This window comes from Sceloporus occidentalis, unplaced genomic scaffold (genome assembly GCF_023333645.1).
Source record: "Sceloporus occidentalis isolate IW3139 unplaced genomic scaffold, rSceOcc1.0.p SCAF_55, whole genome shotgun sequence".
In the NCBI taxonomy this organism is placed as follows: Eukaryota; Metazoa; Chordata; class Lepidosauria; order Squamata; family Phrynosomatidae; genus Sceloporus; species Sceloporus occidentalis.
In genome coordinates, this window is record NW_028317035.1 from 5,477,263 (window position 1) to 5,495,072 (window position 17,810).

General features: G+C 44.5%; 1 protein-coding gene across 1 annotated transcript; it reads right to left on the minus strand.

Annotated features, from left to right (window-relative positions):
- Positions 1 to 7,858: 7,858 nt before the first annotated feature.
- On the minus strand, positions 7,859 to 17,585 carry LOC149287984 (sestrin-2-like). Its single transcript, XM_089492308.1, has 10 exons — positions 17,574 to 17,585; positions 15,070 to 15,135; positions 14,839 to 14,985; positions 14,195 to 14,377; positions 12,848 to 13,024; positions 10,850 to 10,991; positions 10,174 to 10,292; positions 9,897 to 10,087; positions 9,481 to 9,625; positions 7,859 to 7,945 (listed from the first exon to the last, which is right to left on the minus strand). Exons 1-10 carry the CDS (start codon positions 17,583 to 17,585, stop codon positions 7,859 to 7,861), a joined length of 1,269 nt encoding a protein of 422 aa, XP_089348434.1.
- Between the last annotated feature and the right edge of the window lie 225 nt (positions 17,586 to 17,810).

Here is a 17,810-nt window from a genome sequence, read left to right on the forward strand (position 1 = left end):
CCCCGCATCCCCGGAAACAGCTGGCCTCGCGGCTCCGGAGCATCTGTGACAACTTCACCGGCGACATGTACCAGTGTGCAAGTAGTTTATACGCCCGTTCTTTGGTGTCCGTGTTGATTGTGAGTTTATGGATATTGGCTGTTGCCGCGTCCCAGGAGTCCTCCGGGAGCTCCTTCTGGGGTTCAGTGTGCCACAACGCGCGGTACGAAGGTGGATGAGGGAAGGTGATATCCATGAAGTGCGCATAGTGTGTTGAAATGGAGCCCTTTATCCTCTTGCCTGTGAGAAAGCGCCTCTCAAAGATCGTTAGCGCAGAGATGGGGCACCCTCCGAGTAGCGAGCGAACAAAGTGGTGAACTTGTATATAGCGGAACAGTTCGGCAGGGGGAATACGTTTGGAGTCCCGGAGCTCCTGAAAAGTCAGCATCTTGGTTGTCCTCAACATCGAACCAAGCCTGCTCAGACCAGCGGACTGCCACCATTGAAATCGAAAAACGTTGTTTCCGTCTGGAAAAAGGGGATGGAGAAGCAGTGGGGTAAGTTGTGAGACAGAACCTCTGAGACGGAGCTTAAAGCACCAGGTGCGCCACGTAGCTAAAGCTGCGGTAATAGTTGGCAAAGTGGGTGCATTCAGAGGCAGGGGGGGATCCAACCAGAGAAGGAGCCATAGCTGCGTTCGATATCGACCCAGGGTAGAGTGTGAGCAGGGAAGGACCAAGCTTCCAATTGAGAGATTCTCGCCGCCACATAATACAGGTAGAGATGAGGCACGGCAAGGCCCCCTGCCAATTTTGACTTGTACATCGTGGCCTTGTTGATCCTGGCTCTCCGTTTACTCCAAATAAAGCGAAATACACAAGACTGGAAATTCATGATGTCGCTCTTGTTGACCGGAGTAGGAAGCGCCCGAAAAAGGTATAAAATGCGAGGGAGAATGTTCATTTTAACTGCATACATACGGCCCAGCCATGAGATGTGGTAGCGAGACCATTGTGACAATTCTCCACGAAGAGCAGATAGAAGAGGAGGAAAGTTCGTCTGGTACAATGAAGCAAAGTCTCTAGTGAGGCGGATGCCTAAATACTTTAGGTGCTTGGGTTGCCAGGTAAACTTGAAGTTAGAAGCCACCAAACTCTTTAACGGGTCATCCAAGTTGAGATCTAGAGCCTCGCATTTGGCTTCGTTAATTTTGTATCCTGAGAGACGAGAGAATGTGCGAAGGGTATCGTAGAGGTTCGGAAGCGAGGTGAGGGGGTTGGTGAGGGTGAGGAGAATATCGTCTGCAAAGAGGCTCAATTTGTATTGGGAGTCGAGGACTGCGATGCCCGTGATGTCTGGATGTTGCCTGATGGCTGCGGCTAAGGGCTCAATGCACAAGGCAAACAGGAGCGGTGAGAGAGGACACCCCTGTCTCGTACAGTTGCGTATGGCGATGGTCTACGACTCGCAGCCCATCAAGGCGACTGTCGCAGATGGGTGGCAATAGAGAGCCCGGGTCCCCTGGATGAACCCCTCCCCAAGTCCGAATCTCCTCAGGACAGCCGACATGTAGGTCCAGTCGACCCTGTCGAAGGCCTTCTCCGCGTCTAACGCCAACAACATGGATCCCTGTCGAGTGAGCCTAGCCGTTTCAATTAGGTCAACTGTGCGTCGAATATTGTCCGGAGCCTCCCTGCCCGGGATGAAACCCACTTGATCCGGGTGTCTCAGCATGGGGATGACCGCCCCCAGCCTGGTCGCCAGCAACTTCGCATATAGCTTAATGTCGGCATTGATGAGGGAGATGGGGCGATAGCTTCACAGTTGGCAGGGTCCTTGCCCTCTTTATGAATGACGATGATCTTGGCCCGCAACATCTCCCCGGGCAGGGGGATCCCGGACAGAAAACCATTGAATAGCTTAAGCAGACATGGTACAAGAAGCGACTGGAATTTTTTATAGTAGGACCCCGGAAGGCCATCTGGACCCGGCGCTTTAGAAGGCTTTATAGAGGACAGGGCGATCCGGACCTCTTCTTCGGTGAAAGGGCTACATAGTGAGTTGACATGCTGCTGATTTAGAGACGGCAAAGGAAGAGAGTCAAGGAAGTGGAGCAGGCGTTCTCGGCCACGTTATCTGGGGCTTTGTTGCCATCATACAGATCTTGATAAAATGTTGCAAATTGGTTGGCTATATCTGTAGGGTGAACCCAGGATTGCTGTTTGGAATCAACGATCTTAGGAATGTTCTGTGCTTTCCTCTGCGCCCTGAGACGCCTGGCCAGCATCGCGTCGGGTTTATTGGCCTTCTCGAAGAATGTTTGCTTGGTGGCGTTGAGAGAGTGCAGGACCTGTTTGCTGTGGAGCAGGTTAATTTCACCCTTCAATTGTATCATGTCGTGGAGGACCTTAGCGTCCAGCGTGCTCTTGTGGAGGGTTTCCAACACGGACAGACGAGATGTGAGAGAGTCTAAGGTTTCCCGATAGAGTTTCTTGCGCCGAGCTGCTATGCGCAGGAAGGAGCCTCTGATGAACGCCTTGTGAGTCTGCCATATGAGCAGCGGGTCGGTCTCAGGTGTCTCGTTGTAATGGAAGAACTCCTCTAGGTCTCTGACTATCTCCTCAATCACCAGGGGGTCAGTAAGAAGGAACTCATCGAGACGCCACTGCCCCCGACCAGCCGAAGCATCTGTGAGACGAAGAGTGCATTCCACCGCTCCATGATCGGACCAGGTAATGGGATGTATCGTCGTCGACGTCACCGAGTTGGCCAGATATCGGCCCAGAAAAATGTAGTCTGTTCTGGAGTAGGACTGGTGGGGATGGGAGTGAAAGGTGTAGTCCAGGGCTTTCGGATGGAGGAGCCGCCAGATATCCACTAGTGCGGCGGTCTTCGCGAAGTCTTTAAGGTGCTTGGAGTTGAGGGGAGGATGCAGCAAAGGCGAGGGACCTCTCCTGTCTAACAGTGAGTCCCATAAGGTGTTGAAGTCTCCCCCAACTATGAGACGGTATTTCCGAAGCGGCATAAGAGGCAGCAGTCGTGGAAGAAGCGTAGACATTGAGGATGGCCGTCGGTTGGGAGTGCAGCAGGCCAGTCACCAGGAGATATCTGCCCCATTTATCGGCCGTAACAGAGTTGAGGTGGAAACTCAGAGAGGAGCGGAGAAAAATACTAACCCCATTTTTCTTCAGGGTGGGGTGTATGGCATGATGATGCGTGCGATAGTGCTTGCTCCAGTAAGTCGGAAGGTACGAGGATTTAAGATGCGTTTCCTGGAGTAAGACAATGTCCCCTCGATACCTCTGGTAGTATGACATGGCGAGACGCCGCTTCTGCGGGGAGTTCAGACCCTTGATGTTGTGGGAAATTATTGTAAGATTACCTGCCATTCAATCGTGGAGAAGAGTTGCTGACGTCTGAGATGGAGGTCGTGGTGTAGCAGGCTCTGGAGCACCCGGGTAAGGAGAGAAGAAAAAGAGAAAAGAAAAAAAAAAAAAAAGGAGGAGAGAGAGAAAAGGGAAACAGAGGAAGGGAACAAAAACACAACGCATACATTTGCAAACAACGGTATACGTAGGAGTGGGACAAGAATGGGAAGGCATGAAATCAGGCCGCAGGGAGGCAGCCGGATATATGACAATCTGACCGGCGAGTCACCACACTGACTCGGCGTCTGAGTCAAAGACTCAGGTGTCAGCCCATCAAAAGACCAAAGATGGTCTCCTAGGGGTCTAGGCATGGCGAACCACCAAAATGGATTCTCCTGCCCTAGAGCAATAAACAATTAACAACACCTCTACCATATAACATAAACGAAGCAACGACGGCGTAGAGCCATTACTGTAAAGCAATTATTGCAGACGTGAGAGGCCCAAATACAAGTGAGATTGCGGTAAGTGTGGTGCAGAACGATCGCGATGGAGGTAGGCAAGGCTCAACGACCATGCAATAGAAAGGCCATTAGCGGCCGTGTATTAGAACCAAAAATAAAGAAAACCGTGTATGTGGAACAAAAACGCAAAATGGAAAACGGCGAACTTAGCTGTCCCAGTGTCCATGTACATCTCCCAGGCACATGGTCACAGGTGGAGAACGGCGATGTCAGGGTGGCAACGATCGGTTCGCCGGCAGGTAACAGTGGGAAGGTGCGTGTAGAAAGCCGACCGGTGAGCCGAGGAGATCGCAGTGGGAGATAGTTGTGGTCGGCATGGATGTCTCTGGAGGAATCCATCCAAGTCCGGGGGCGAAAGTCGGGACGACGGTCAAGTCTGGCGGACGTGGTGAGGGAGACGGCAGCACGCCTTCCGAAGACGAAGCGGCAGAACAACACGGAGGCAGCGCGGAAGACCGGCCAAGAATTCTCGGGAGCTCTGCATCAGTCAGCAGCGAGGTCGCCGTCAGGGGCCTGGATGTTACGCCGAAGCGGGGCCGGGGGGACATCGAACCACTCACCCACTCGATGGGATCCCGGGTCCTGACGGTTTCTCTTGCGGCCAGTAGAGAGGGCGGGTAGCCCCAGGTCATGGAGCAGGAGGTCAGCTTCCGACATCGATTTAATCGAGCTCGTCACATCACCACGGGCCACCTGGAGGGCGAAAGGGAACCTCCAACGGTAAGGCACGTCATGCGAGCGGAGGTGATCTGTGAGAGGCCTGAGGGCCTTTCGTCGCAACAAAGTTCTAGGAGAGATGTCCGCGTAGACTTGGATCTCTAAATTGTCGATCCGCAAAGTAGTAGATCGCGCTGCCTTCATCAGGTCCTCTCTGAGGGCGAAGTCCCTGAGTTTGACCACGATTTCTCGAGGCCGCTCTCCTGGTTTGGGCTTAGGCCGGAGAGCCCGGAGGGCCCGATCAACGGAGACCTCCTCCGCGGGAGTACGAGGCAGCAGTTGGGTGAAGACTTGGTGCAGGACCGCAGGTATATCATGCAGAGACTCCGGGACCCCGCGTAAACGAAAATTGGCCCTCCTCGAACGGTTCTCGAGGTCCTCCTGTGGTCCTGCAAGGTAAGTACCTCTTGTTGTAGAGTGGCCACATCGGACTCCAGCTGGTGGTGGTCACGCTGCATGGTGGATTGAGTGCGCTCGAGTGCGTCGGTTCTCGAACCAATTTCCGGCACATCCCTCGTCAGTTCGCGGAGCTCGTTGTGAATGTGGTCCATGAGGTCCTGCTTGACGGAAAGGACTAGATCCTTCAACTCGTCCACATCTCGCCTCGTGCATGGTGTAACCGGGGATGCGGCAGATGGGCCTACAGGCTCCATGACGGAAAGCGCGGGAAGTACAGAGTCGGGAGCTTTTCTTTGAAAAATGGCAAGTACCGTCTTTCTCTTTGCGGGTACTGCCTGGCATGCCTGGACTGAGCTGTCCGGTAGCGCAATTAGGTAGAGGTATTCAGCGGATAAACTTGCTTATTTTAGGGCATCGTGGAGGAGCAGATTCACTGCACTCCATCTTGAAGCTCAGTCAGCCACGTCCCTCCCTTTGTTTCTAATAAATTATTTTTGCAAGCAGTTTTGTGTTCTTGTTACTTACTGGTGTTGTTCAGGGGAAGCCGGGTTTTATGGGTAAGTAGGAGGAGTTATCTGTGACTTAACCCTTTCTATTCTTTTAAGCATCTTGTCCACAGGAGAGAACACTACCCAGTCGTACTGCCACTGAAGGAATTTGCCCTTACCATAGTCACATTCTAATATCCTCCAGGACCTAGAAACCCAAAGGATACTAGAATGCAGTTTTTAATTACTTATTGACTTCAGCAACCTCATGGCAGGGGATTAAGAGGCTATGCAAAGAAGTGGCTTCACATAAAGCAGATTAGGCAGGAATGGAGAGCCTCCACAAATGCAGAGACAGCCATCACCATTACTAACCGAGGAACATTTTGCATGCCTCTTTTCTGTTTAAGTATTGTTCAAGAAAGTTTTAATATTTGGTGATGCGGCTCACCAGGTTGCCTGCTAGCATATTGCAGGAAAACGTCCCCTCTATGCTAGCAGTTTTACATGGTGATCCGAACTCTTCGGCCACTCATATCTCATGCCTAGGTCACATTAATGCTTTAAGAAGAATGTACTGAAATGTTTATATATTTTTCAAACAATCCCCATTAATACGCCAAATCCTTATTCCAAGAATAATTTTATTTGCCTGTCTGGAAAGACTTGTAGGAGGCAATATATCGTGCTTTCCATCAGATTACCTGGTCCTCCTAGATATGTATTATAAGGCCATGCTCTTCCTCTGGACAGTGGAATACTCTATAGGTCCGCTAGGAAAGCCTTCAGTGGGACAGGAGCAGTCATAATCCTCCTTTCTTCTTAGCAATAATTTGTAGTTTTTAACTGCATGGTCAGGCATTTAGTACCTGCTCACCTACTTATGCGAGGTTATCTGAAAGTGAGGCAAGCTAAGAGGGTTGGAGACCTATTCTCCCCTTTCCCCACTACTGCCTCCAATGTGGAATCATTAAGGGGAGCATTATTTTCTTTGGGGGAGGGGTTACCCCCCCCCCCCATTTTGAAAGTCTTGATTGCTCTCAGTTACCCATCCTGCATCAGCTAGCACTCTCACCCTAGACAGGTTCTCCTATGATTTGTTGTCTTACCATACAGTCTCTGCAAAGTAGATATATCTAGTTAGGGCTGGCTTTTTATTTTTATTTAAGAAACCGTTTTTTAAAATATTTCTCCTTTTTTGCGCAAGTAGGAAATGTTTACGATCTGCACCTTAACACATGGTTGGTAACATCAATTCTGGGTGTAATGTATTACACAAGTCTAAGCTCCATAGCTCCAACATCTGAGATGAAGCAAACTACAGCAGTATAGGTCAAGTCTGCTGCCAACAACTCTTTAATTGTCCAGTTTGCCTTGAATTTGAGGGGCCAGGTTCTCCCTTAAGACTCCTCATCATTTCCCCTTAAATTCTTCTTCTCCATCCCCTTAAATTTTTTCTTCATTCTGGTCAACAGGGTTACAGGTCTACTTCATTACATTATGCGTTTATCAATATGTTTCGTATTATCCATGGTTTATGATTGCATCATCTACCTGTTGCTTTGCTCTTGATTCCACCCAGTTCATTTGTTTTGTACACACTCAAAAACCATTTAAAACAAAAGATGTAATATACATTAACCAAAAACTTTATTAAACACATTTAAACAAACAAAACAATGTACTTTGACTAAACACAGCAAAAAAACAAAAAGAAACAAAATAAGTTAGGGGGGGCTTTACTGACCCCCTTTCTCAACTGACCCTGAAGACATACGTTCACTAGTGTCAGAAACCTGAGATTTTTTTCACAGTATAAAATTTTTGTATATTTTAAAAAGGTGCCATTAAATCAGAGGTAGAATAAGGTGTTCTCACCCTATGTTTAACACTGAACTCTGCAGACCATAAAAAGGAAGCATAGGTCTATAAATCACCATGTCCCACCCCGGAAAGTTACCTTCACTGGAAGAATTAGTATTACACAAGTGTGGAATAAACATTTAAGGCACACATTAGGCCTGTATGCAGAGATCAGTTTGAACTTTCACTGAAAGGAAAACCAGACCACATAATGTGAGGATGATACGGATGTGCAGAAATGTCTATAACCATAAAATGTAGTGTTCATAAAGTGGTTTACAATTGCTCTGTGCTACATAAGGCACAGGAAGCAGTGTATACAGGTGAATTTGTTTTTACATAAGTGTTCTCCATCTAGGCAACATGAGTTAAAGAGGATCTCTATTTGCTGATGAGAAAAAGGAAAAAAATAAACAAATCAGTGCAAATATACTTCTGGAACAGCAGCTTCTGAAACAATGGCCTCTACCCTCAAGGTATCCAGTAGATTTAAGCAAGATCCATGAATAGCTTATCAAGATCACGTCATATAACGTGTGACTGCCCTTAGACCATAAAGTAGAGCCGCCTGCAGACGGGCTTCCAAAAGGAGAAAGTTCAGATGGACCTGAAAGTGCAAGAAGAAATCAACATATGAAAACTACATGCAAAAAGTATATTGTAATCCTTACAAAAATGATATACAACAATTCCTTAAACTATTAATGAACAAAAATAATCCTACCAATTGATGGATGAATGTCCTTTAACAATGTGATAGGGGGTGTTCCCCTAATCAAATTAATGTGAATGAGGATGCTTCACCTAAATTGGCGGAAGGTCTTCCCGCCATATATGACAAAACTTGTAAGCTCGTTTTCACAGGGCCTCCTTACCAGTGTGTATAAGTTAAAATGGATCACACAGGTTGAAAAATTAAGGAATTGTATTTTAAAGGATGAAATCAGTATTTTGGAAATGTTCCAAAATAGTCAGGCCTTACACCTGCCACATGCAAATTACTTGTAAATGGCACTATATAAAATAAAAAAGTGGTCTTTGATCCTGTGATGAATGAACGAGATGATCTCATGTTCTGAGAAATGGTGCATCAATTTTTTTTTTATTTTAAACATTTTCACACCCTGTATCATAGGTAGTGTATCAACAAAAAATTGCTAAAACATTAAATGGACAGCCATACTAAACACATATTAACCCCTTCAAGACTGGCATTTGGGTACTGCGTCTTCACTTGAAGACCACGTACGCTTTCAAAATTTTCTAGTTCTGTACCACGTGATTCGCTTCAGAAGCGATCACATGCACGGAACTGAGGGGGGATTGGAGTGCCACGGATCGCTGGGGTCACCCAGCGGTCAGCAGCAGCCATCCCCTCGCGATCCCAGAGTTCAGAGAGATGCTGGATTGAGCATTATTGATGACGTACCTGGTAGGTCCCGGTCTGCTGAGGACACGTGACCATAAAGTACCAGGTACGTCACCGGTCTTGAAGGGGTTAAAGTACTTTAATATGCACTCTAACATATTTATATGTTCATACATGTTAAGCCAGAACTGGAGCTGACTGCCAGCAAGAATATTTTGTACAGAGAGGTGTGTTCACCCAAACATCTCCTGCATGAAAAATAACTGGTGGTTGGAAAGGGGGCAAAAGCATATGGGGACACTACATACACCCCCAAAGCATTTGCAAGTGGGGCACAGAACATTTAGAGTGACCATGCAGTTATCCTACACGTGCATATGATAGCTGTAGTGTCCCTTTAAGAGAGACTAAATGTAAAATGGGTAGACAGATCCCAAGCTGAACAAGTAGACATTCTAGGATTGTCAGCTAGTTTTTACTGAAGTTCAGAAAGTGTAATTCGTACAAAAGGCCAACAAAGAAGACATCCAATATTGCTCTACACATTTATGCATATTCTCATGACCAACATATAAAAAAAATGTATGCATAGTTGTGCACACGTTCCAGATATCTCATGCATGTATAAAGCACTTTACATTACAATGAAGATTACCCCTAACATTTTAGGTGCCCAGCTCAACTACACTAATCTTTACAGACTTTTTTTTATCAATGTTTAAAGAACATTTCTTCAATGCATGAAACATAATAAAACAAAAATAAAATGTCACCTTCTCTGAATGCTTGAATTGCCTCCAGAAGTCATTGTATAGCTGGCGTGTTAGTCTCTCTGGGTGACAAGTTACAGTCTTCATGTAAACTTTCAAGCTTCGCTCCAACAGCTGATTTACTTCACCATAATCATAATCATCATACCTGTAGGGAAATCGTAAGAACAAAATAACTTGAGGGGAAAACCCCAAAAGGAATTTCCTTTTCAGTAGAGTTTAGTATGTGAAAATTATCACAAGCCTTCAGTGAATGTTAAAGGGACATTATAATAATCCAAGTTACATTGATCAATCGTTTTAAATGAAATTTGTAAATGTCAAAATGTAAAAAAGCCAGTTTTGCTGTTGTAAAAAGAAACCGGCATCAAATCAAAGTCTATAACTTTATGGCAGAGGTCCTTTAAATTGTTGCTTACCGAATACCATAGATACACTGGATATAGTTCCAGATGGCACGACGCAGTTTGAAAGTGTCGACACTATGATGAGTGGCAATGGTGTGGTAAGTCAGGTTGTATGCAACTTGAAACTTCTCATCCAACAGTTGCCCCACTTCTGGGTATAACCTGTGAAGCAGTGAGTAACCGTGGTCCTCCCAAGTGAAATCCTAAATGCAGAAAAGGCTGATTATGCAAACTGAATGAAATTTATACCTTTAGATTAAAATGTCATTTGACTCAGGCCCAGACTTACATGAGCACGGAAGGTAGGTGGAGCCTGCTCACCTCGGCGGGTGAAATCTATGTATCCGAATTCCGGGTGTTCCAGAAACTTGAGGATACCGGGAGAGTGAACACATGGCATGATATGACCTGTTACAAATAAAGGGGGGAAATTATCAAGACAAAATCCAAACAGTATAATATTTGCCTGGGTTTGTCCAACTTTAAAAATGTGAAGACTATTCGTTTATCATTTCTGAGCACAGTATGATTGCTGAGGCCAAGCGAGGTGCAGTAAGACTAGGACTGGCAATCACTGCCTACTCTGTGAACTGATTAAGACTATCCCAAAAGACTTAGGTGGCTCAGATCCCCTTACATTTACTATACCTACTCATAGAAATAACCTCTCATAGCTCACAAAGAAATCTGGGTAACAACTCTGATAGCAGAGAATTTCCTTTTAAATTTACATGGCACCGGCAGAATCCTCCCATATGGATTTGCCCAGCTAATTTTCAAGCATATGTGTATAGCCAAGCTTACGGCCAGTCAATTCCAGTGGTGGCTCGAACACTGAAGGCAGGTCTATTCAATGGCAGTGATTGCCTGCTTCAGCTAATTAGCTAATTATCAGGCCATGGATGAGGGCCACTTCATACCTCTCTTAAAAAAAGAACCGCAAGCCTGAAGTTCCAGGTACATACCACTGCTGGTTACCATCACACTCTCTTGTTTCTCCCGTTCAAATCTGGTCTCCATTTCCTCTTCAGTTGTTTCTTCTCCTTCCTCATTCAGTTTCTTAATCTGAGCCAGGACACGTTCTGCTTCCTGTGTAAGGCTGCTTCCCTGTGTTTGAAACACCAAATTTAGTCCTGTAATATTGTCTATTGGTCACTTTATGCATGCCAATACAGGGCAAGATTACAGATGGCCATGATATCTGCTCTCAAGCATTTGGTTTGGGAAACATAGCCGACTACAGAGACTTTCATAGTAAAGTATGCATCAACAAGATTTGAATGTTAAATACTGGGTGCCTGAACAGCTGTAAATTTCTGAGGAAAAGGGCTCACCAAGAATAAAGCTTAAACTTAGGCTTTCAAATTTACCCTTTTCGGATTGTCTTATCCTTAAAATCGTCCTCAATATTATTTATTGTTTTATATAGCGCCATCAAATTCCGCAGCGCTGTACAATGGGTAGACAGGACATAAGTAGTATGTAACATAACAAATTGAATAACAGACAACAGGTGAGGAGGGCCCTGCTCAAACAAGCTTACAATCTAGGAGGGAGTAATATGAAATTAATATAAAGCTGAAGCGGTTAAACTTATTGGGGGGGAAAAAACACAGTAACAAACTGTTTCTAATAAGAATTGGTAAAAAAAAAATCATGACGAGAACTTTAGCCGTGCTCTATTGGTTTCTGGATCAAGTTATCCGTTTTCATAGAAAGCAGTTACACCTGTATATATATATATTATGTTCAAGTTTGCACGGTTACTTAAAACGGCACTGTTAAGTTTATTAACCCCTTAACGACCAATGACGTGCCTGGCACGTCATTTTATTAAACAAGCTTAGAAAGTGATCCACCAAAAATCTTGACATGGAAAGAGTTAAAGTAACAGCATTTCAAATGCCGAAGGGGTGTCAAAAAAATAAAAATGAATGGTTTGATGGGGTAAATTGGAGTGGCCGGGCTCAAAGATAAGGCATAGGCACGGACTATCCAAAATGGGGGGGGCACACTTCCCAAATGTGGCCTTTTAGCCCCCACACACCAGACAAACCCATGCATGGGGGTTATCACTGTACCCGGGAGATGTTCCTGAACACACATTTGGGTGTTTGATAGTGATGTATACCTGGAGCTATACACACTTATACCCAAAGTACAATTTGTGTAAAAAAAATAAATAAATACAAAAAAATTTACTACCACAAACTTTGGCAAAGGCTGGTGGTAGAATTCTCATGCATGGAAAGGGTTAAAATACCAACATTTTAAATACCTTGAGGTGTCTAGTTTTTTAAAAAAAATATATGGTTTCATGGGGTAAGCTACATTGGCCAGCTTCAAAGATACCCAAAATAGTACATGGGGCAGAATGAGCAGATTTGGGATTTTTTTTTTTTTTTTTGAAATCGCAAAATGCTACTTCTCAAACTGCCCAATAACTTGCAGAAAAAAGTGAGAGAAACTTTTTTTTTTAATTTTTCATCTTTTTTTTTTTTAATAGGAAATTAGATAATATGATCAAAACAATGGTATCTGAAGAAAGCCCTTCTTGTCCTGAAAAAACAACTTGTGTGGGTACGCTAAATGAGTGAGGAGAAAATTACATCTAAACACGAGCACCGCTAAAGTGTTGAAACAGGCTCGGTCCCAAAGGGTACAAAAAGTAAAAAACAGCTTGGTCCTTAAGGGGTTAAGGTAACTGTAGCCTGTAATAACACCAGGCTACAGTTCTGGGACTGGTTAAAACAAATGTAACTTTAAGATGAATGTTTTGTCTACAAATAAGGTAAAACGACAAAGCATTGGAAAACAAATAACAGTGTTAACACCAAATATCAACAGATTTAACATCAGTTACAAAAAAAACAAACTTGTCACCTTTTAATATGTGGATGTATATCTGAAACTTAGGAACAAGTCCCAGGGTTTTTAAGATGATCTTCAACATTTGCGCTCACCTCATTGATGGATGTGTCAGGAGATGGCGGTCGTGGGATGCTTGTTGGGCTTTCTGGAGTGCGGATCCCACACCCAAATATAAAAGAGGAAAGTGCATGAAAGTGAGTGAGTAGTACAAGTGCATGGATCAATTCAGCCAGAGACCAGGAGTGTCCTCCACGAGAGCGCAGCAGCAACTGGAGAGGGGGAAAAAAACAAACAAACAAACAAAAAAAACAACACAAAGTGTAAAGAATGGCATCGCCCCAATAGCTTCACATTATTGCCAATGTTTATGTTGAGCATTGACTGCCCGTTACATAGGGAAGTAAAAAGGGATGTGTCAGAAGCAAGGGTGTTCACGGGGGAAATTTTCCCGACTTAAATTTTGCCCATCGATCAGGGGACAAAACACATTTTTAATACATTCTCTATACTACTGAGCAGGGATGGCTCTGGGCAGCCTACACATGACGATCAACTACTTTGGCATCACATTCTCATGCCATGCCCAATTGGAATAGGGAGGGTGTCACGGAAGCCTCCGTGCCATGGGCTCCTGGAAGGGACCGAGCGCCAGCCTCCTACCTACAGACTATGGGCCCTGGTAAGGAGTGCCACGTTATCCAAATCATGAGACTAAAGACTGGAGCTCGGAAATAGATTTGGGTTTCCTGCATTTTGGGACTGTGACGGTTCCTAGAGTCACCCTACCCCTCAGTTAATGTTATCCAGTGACATGAAGCCCTTTTGTGTGTTAATAAAGATGTATTTTATTATTGCCTTATTTCCTGTTTACACACAGCACACTAAGGTCTGGGAGATAATCTAATCAAGACAATGTGTATTCCTTATTTTAGTGGTGTCTATGTCCTTTTGTATTGTTAATCCCTTTACTGCCCCTGTTGTCTCTGGGAGGCAGATTAAGGGGGGCGGTTTGTATCCCAGTATCTTCTTTTATGTTAATGTGCGTCTTGCTGGATATATCCAGCCGTCTGTGTCTACAATAAGTCAGTTCTCCTCTTGTTGTACCTCAAGACTAGTCTTCCCTGGTCATTTGGGTACTGGATAGCGATATCCCCTTACTTTGCTTGGGGATATTGCCGACAGATTGCGGGGAATTATTGTCCTGAAGGGAGAAGTCGCTCTTGGCGGAGAGGGACAACCCGAGGTCCCTGATCGGTCCGTCACGACATAATAACCCCATATATGCAGCACTCCTATCTAAGCCACACGACCAGGGCTGGGCTAGTATTTTGTCCTCCCCTTGAAAAATTTCTGTGGACAAATTTATGTGGAGAATCCCAAAAACAGAGTATTAGTAATTTTCTTCCCTCCCTACAGCCACATTCCACTCAGTTACTTACAGCAATATGGTCTTTGGTTATCAGCCAGGGTCTGTGTGCAAGGAATTTGTTCAAATCATTCAGGACACGCAGTTTCACCGGTGCATACTGAAGACCCTCCAACCAACGGGGATCCCCACCAACCTGCAAGAAGCAGGAAGAATGGAGGGACACAAGATATGTACAGTGATGTCGCGCAGCAGCCTAAAGCAAAAAAGAAAAAAAAAAAAAGTGTTTAAGCATTGCGTAATAACAGGCTGCTGGGAATAGGTGGAACAGCACCTTTATAAACAAAAAATGCACTAGCACGTCAAGCAAACCAATCTTAGCATTATATTTTTTACTCCGAAGGCTTAATCACATAACACTTATAAGCAGCCTTTTTAGTTTCTGTGGTGACAATTGGTATCAGCATCTATCACCTGACAAATAAGCATTCCCACAAAAATAGGAATTTTACATGATTAAAGATAAAGTATGCCTTTAGTTAGAATTCTTTCTTATATTTTTAGTATTAAAATACACAGAAGCACCCAGGTGGGCAAAGGTGGAAAGAAAATGAATGGGATCAGCACAGGAAAGATACATCCGAGTGATGTGCCCTGAAAAGACGGATGCAGTGGCATAGAAAATCAATGTACACATTTAAGGACACCAGCACCAACCATTATTGCCACATAGTGTCTCTCAGGGAGGGAAAGGGCACCATCCATGTGCAGAAGCTGATGCTGTGTCTTCCAGAAGATGCGCAAGTACTCTGGGTGTAAACCCATGACAGCAGCAATATTGTCGCCCACTACAGGCCCTGCCAACTAAAACAAAAAACAGTTAAAAACAATACACGATGAGTTTTCTGAAATACCCCCCCCAACACTGTATAGTAAAAAAAACAATACCTGTGAAACGGGTATGTAAGCACTTGGTCCTCGGGTATTCCGCTGCCTTATCGAATCTCCTTGATCCTGTTTAAACGCAAAAACATATCTTAATCCAGGAAAAGGGAGGGACCTTTATTGGCTGTCACGAACAGTGCGTTCACTACTTGTTCTGAAGCTATGACTCCCCTCACGTGTACCTGCAGGCCCTGCTCAATCTCAAAGACGTTACATCATTCATCTACCTACACATACATGCGCAGAATGACAGACAAACACCCAGCAAATGGAATGCAGGAGGAACAAAGATGGGGCAATACTTTTTACAAAGACAGGAAGCCAGAAAAAATAAGTATAAAAGGTGACATGCATCAGCATACAGAGCAAAAACATAGCTAGATTTACATATGCCCTGCATCTACATTTTTTGCTAGTCCTGTGCCTTACATACATGAGCCACCGAACCAATTTGACATCACATGTATAGTCACGTACAGGAAACAGATGCCTGAAGAGTGACACAGGGCACACAGTACCACATACATACAAAACTGGACAGCGACATACAACGTTGCCCATTTAACTTAATCCAGATACAAAGCCCCTTTTCCCTTATCTTCAATTGTTCAACACCTTTTATCAATGTTTAACCTATTGCATCCACACGGATGCAGTAGAATCTCTTCTATAGATTTGGACCTTCTCCTCCGCATCCCAGTTCCTTTACTCACAGAATATGCTCAGCTGAAGCATCGTCTGATCATCATCTCCCCCCGGCTCCCCATTGGCTCATTTAAGCATACAAAGAGGTCTAGACCCCCCTCTTATATAGGCAGAAAGCGGCTCCACTACTGTCGACGGGAGTGGTCCCACTAATGTCAGCTTTTCTGACATTAATACGCATTCTTCTTTGGTGGGACTATTGAAGACTAAGGCCAAGGCTGCCAGAAGCGATCAGCAGCGTGCAGTTTAATATGGATTGTGATTGTTTTTGGGGGAGGAATAAACAATCAGATCCAGAGAACAGGACATTAACATAATACATATACAGAGTATTTCCTATATCAAACATACACTATAATTTGTAAACTCCATTGACAAGAAATGGTAATTAGAATTGAGGCGCAGAATGTGGGAAAGTGACATTTCCTTAGTTACTAGCCTTTAAAAGGGACACCACAACTAATTTGTTTCACTAGGTTTTCTTTAGCTTTAAAAGGTGCAAAATTGTCATTAAAATAAGAATCTAAGAACTCCATTGCCATTTCCATTACTGATTACTTGCATGTCATCTACGTCGTGCTGCCAAGAGGACTTGAGTGAATCAAAACTGTTGTATACAATAGAAACGCAGTAAAATAGAAAAACCAGCTACATTACCGACTATGAATAGATATAAAAAACCCAGCTTGGCTCTATGGAAAAGTTCTACAGAAACCAAAGATACATCATAATTAGGAAGAATTCAGGTACAAAGAAAGGCTATAAGGTGAAAATTAACCATATACACCTCAACACAGAAGGTCCAGAATAAGGGGAGTGTGATAAAACAGACATTCTTGGAATAAGTGAGATGGTCTGGAAAGGAGGAGGGTGTAGACAGTGATGGGAGGGCACAATGGACCAGTATGGATCAAAACAAAGTAGGCTGCTGATGTAACCTTTACACAGAGTTACAAGGGATGAGCATTGAGGTAGGGCTGTGTAACGAGCTCTGAGATTAGAGATGAGAAGTATGCAAAGGGCACAGTAGGCAAGATAGGCGACAAAGAGCCCTGAGAGGTAAACACAGCATTACAGCTATACATTAACTGGGAGAGAGGAAGATCTACCCCATAGGCAGGCATGATAACACAAACACCACCAGATGACTTAACTTTAGTTAACCGGGTACAGGTAAAGAGACTGATGAAAGTGAAATGAAAGCCCCTGCTAGGTAACATTACTCCGGTAACACTCTACGGTAATCTGCCTACATAGTATTCAGCGATCAAGGCAAGAGGTATGCCTCAAGTCAATGAGCTTGGCATCCCTAACCTATGATATTAGAGATCTAAAAAAGTTTCTTGATAAGGCAGCCAGTTACATCATTTACCGTAGTCACTGGTATGGAGAATATGACAGCTGTACAATCAGCCAACAAAGCGTTACGATATTTAAATATAAGAGCAATAATAAACGCCTGATAGAAGCTATACAAACACCCGCACATTTATCTATATAGCAGAGCCATATGTTACCCTTAAAGTCAGATCAAAGAATAGATCTATCAATAGCAACACATATTTGCAACGAGGTGAGACATTCAAAGCCAAGGAGCCAGGGAGAAAACGCTCAGGGAGAACACAGTTAAAAGTTCAAGGGGCGGGTCTACAGGGTTTAAAGGGCCTGGAAACTTATAGAGCTGTGCAGTGAACAGCACCACAGAGCGATATATAAACACCACAAACTGCACGATCAAACCCCCTAAAGATATACATACGCTGCAGAGCCTAGTCGGCATATAAGCCGACATGTCGTCTTACATCGAAGACCATACCGCGTAGTGTTTACCCCGTTGCCATTCATTTCTCTACACACCTTCATTATACCGTGGGCAGAACAAGCCTGCAAGCTCGGATAACAATCCTCCCTGACAGTGGAGCAGGTAGCGTGAGTGTCTCCCACCCTGATGGGGGGAATGGGGTAAAAAGCCTCCAGGTTGGCGACGGAAACGGCAGACGCCGGATTCTTCAAACGAAAGTGTGCATAAAGTTAGTGCA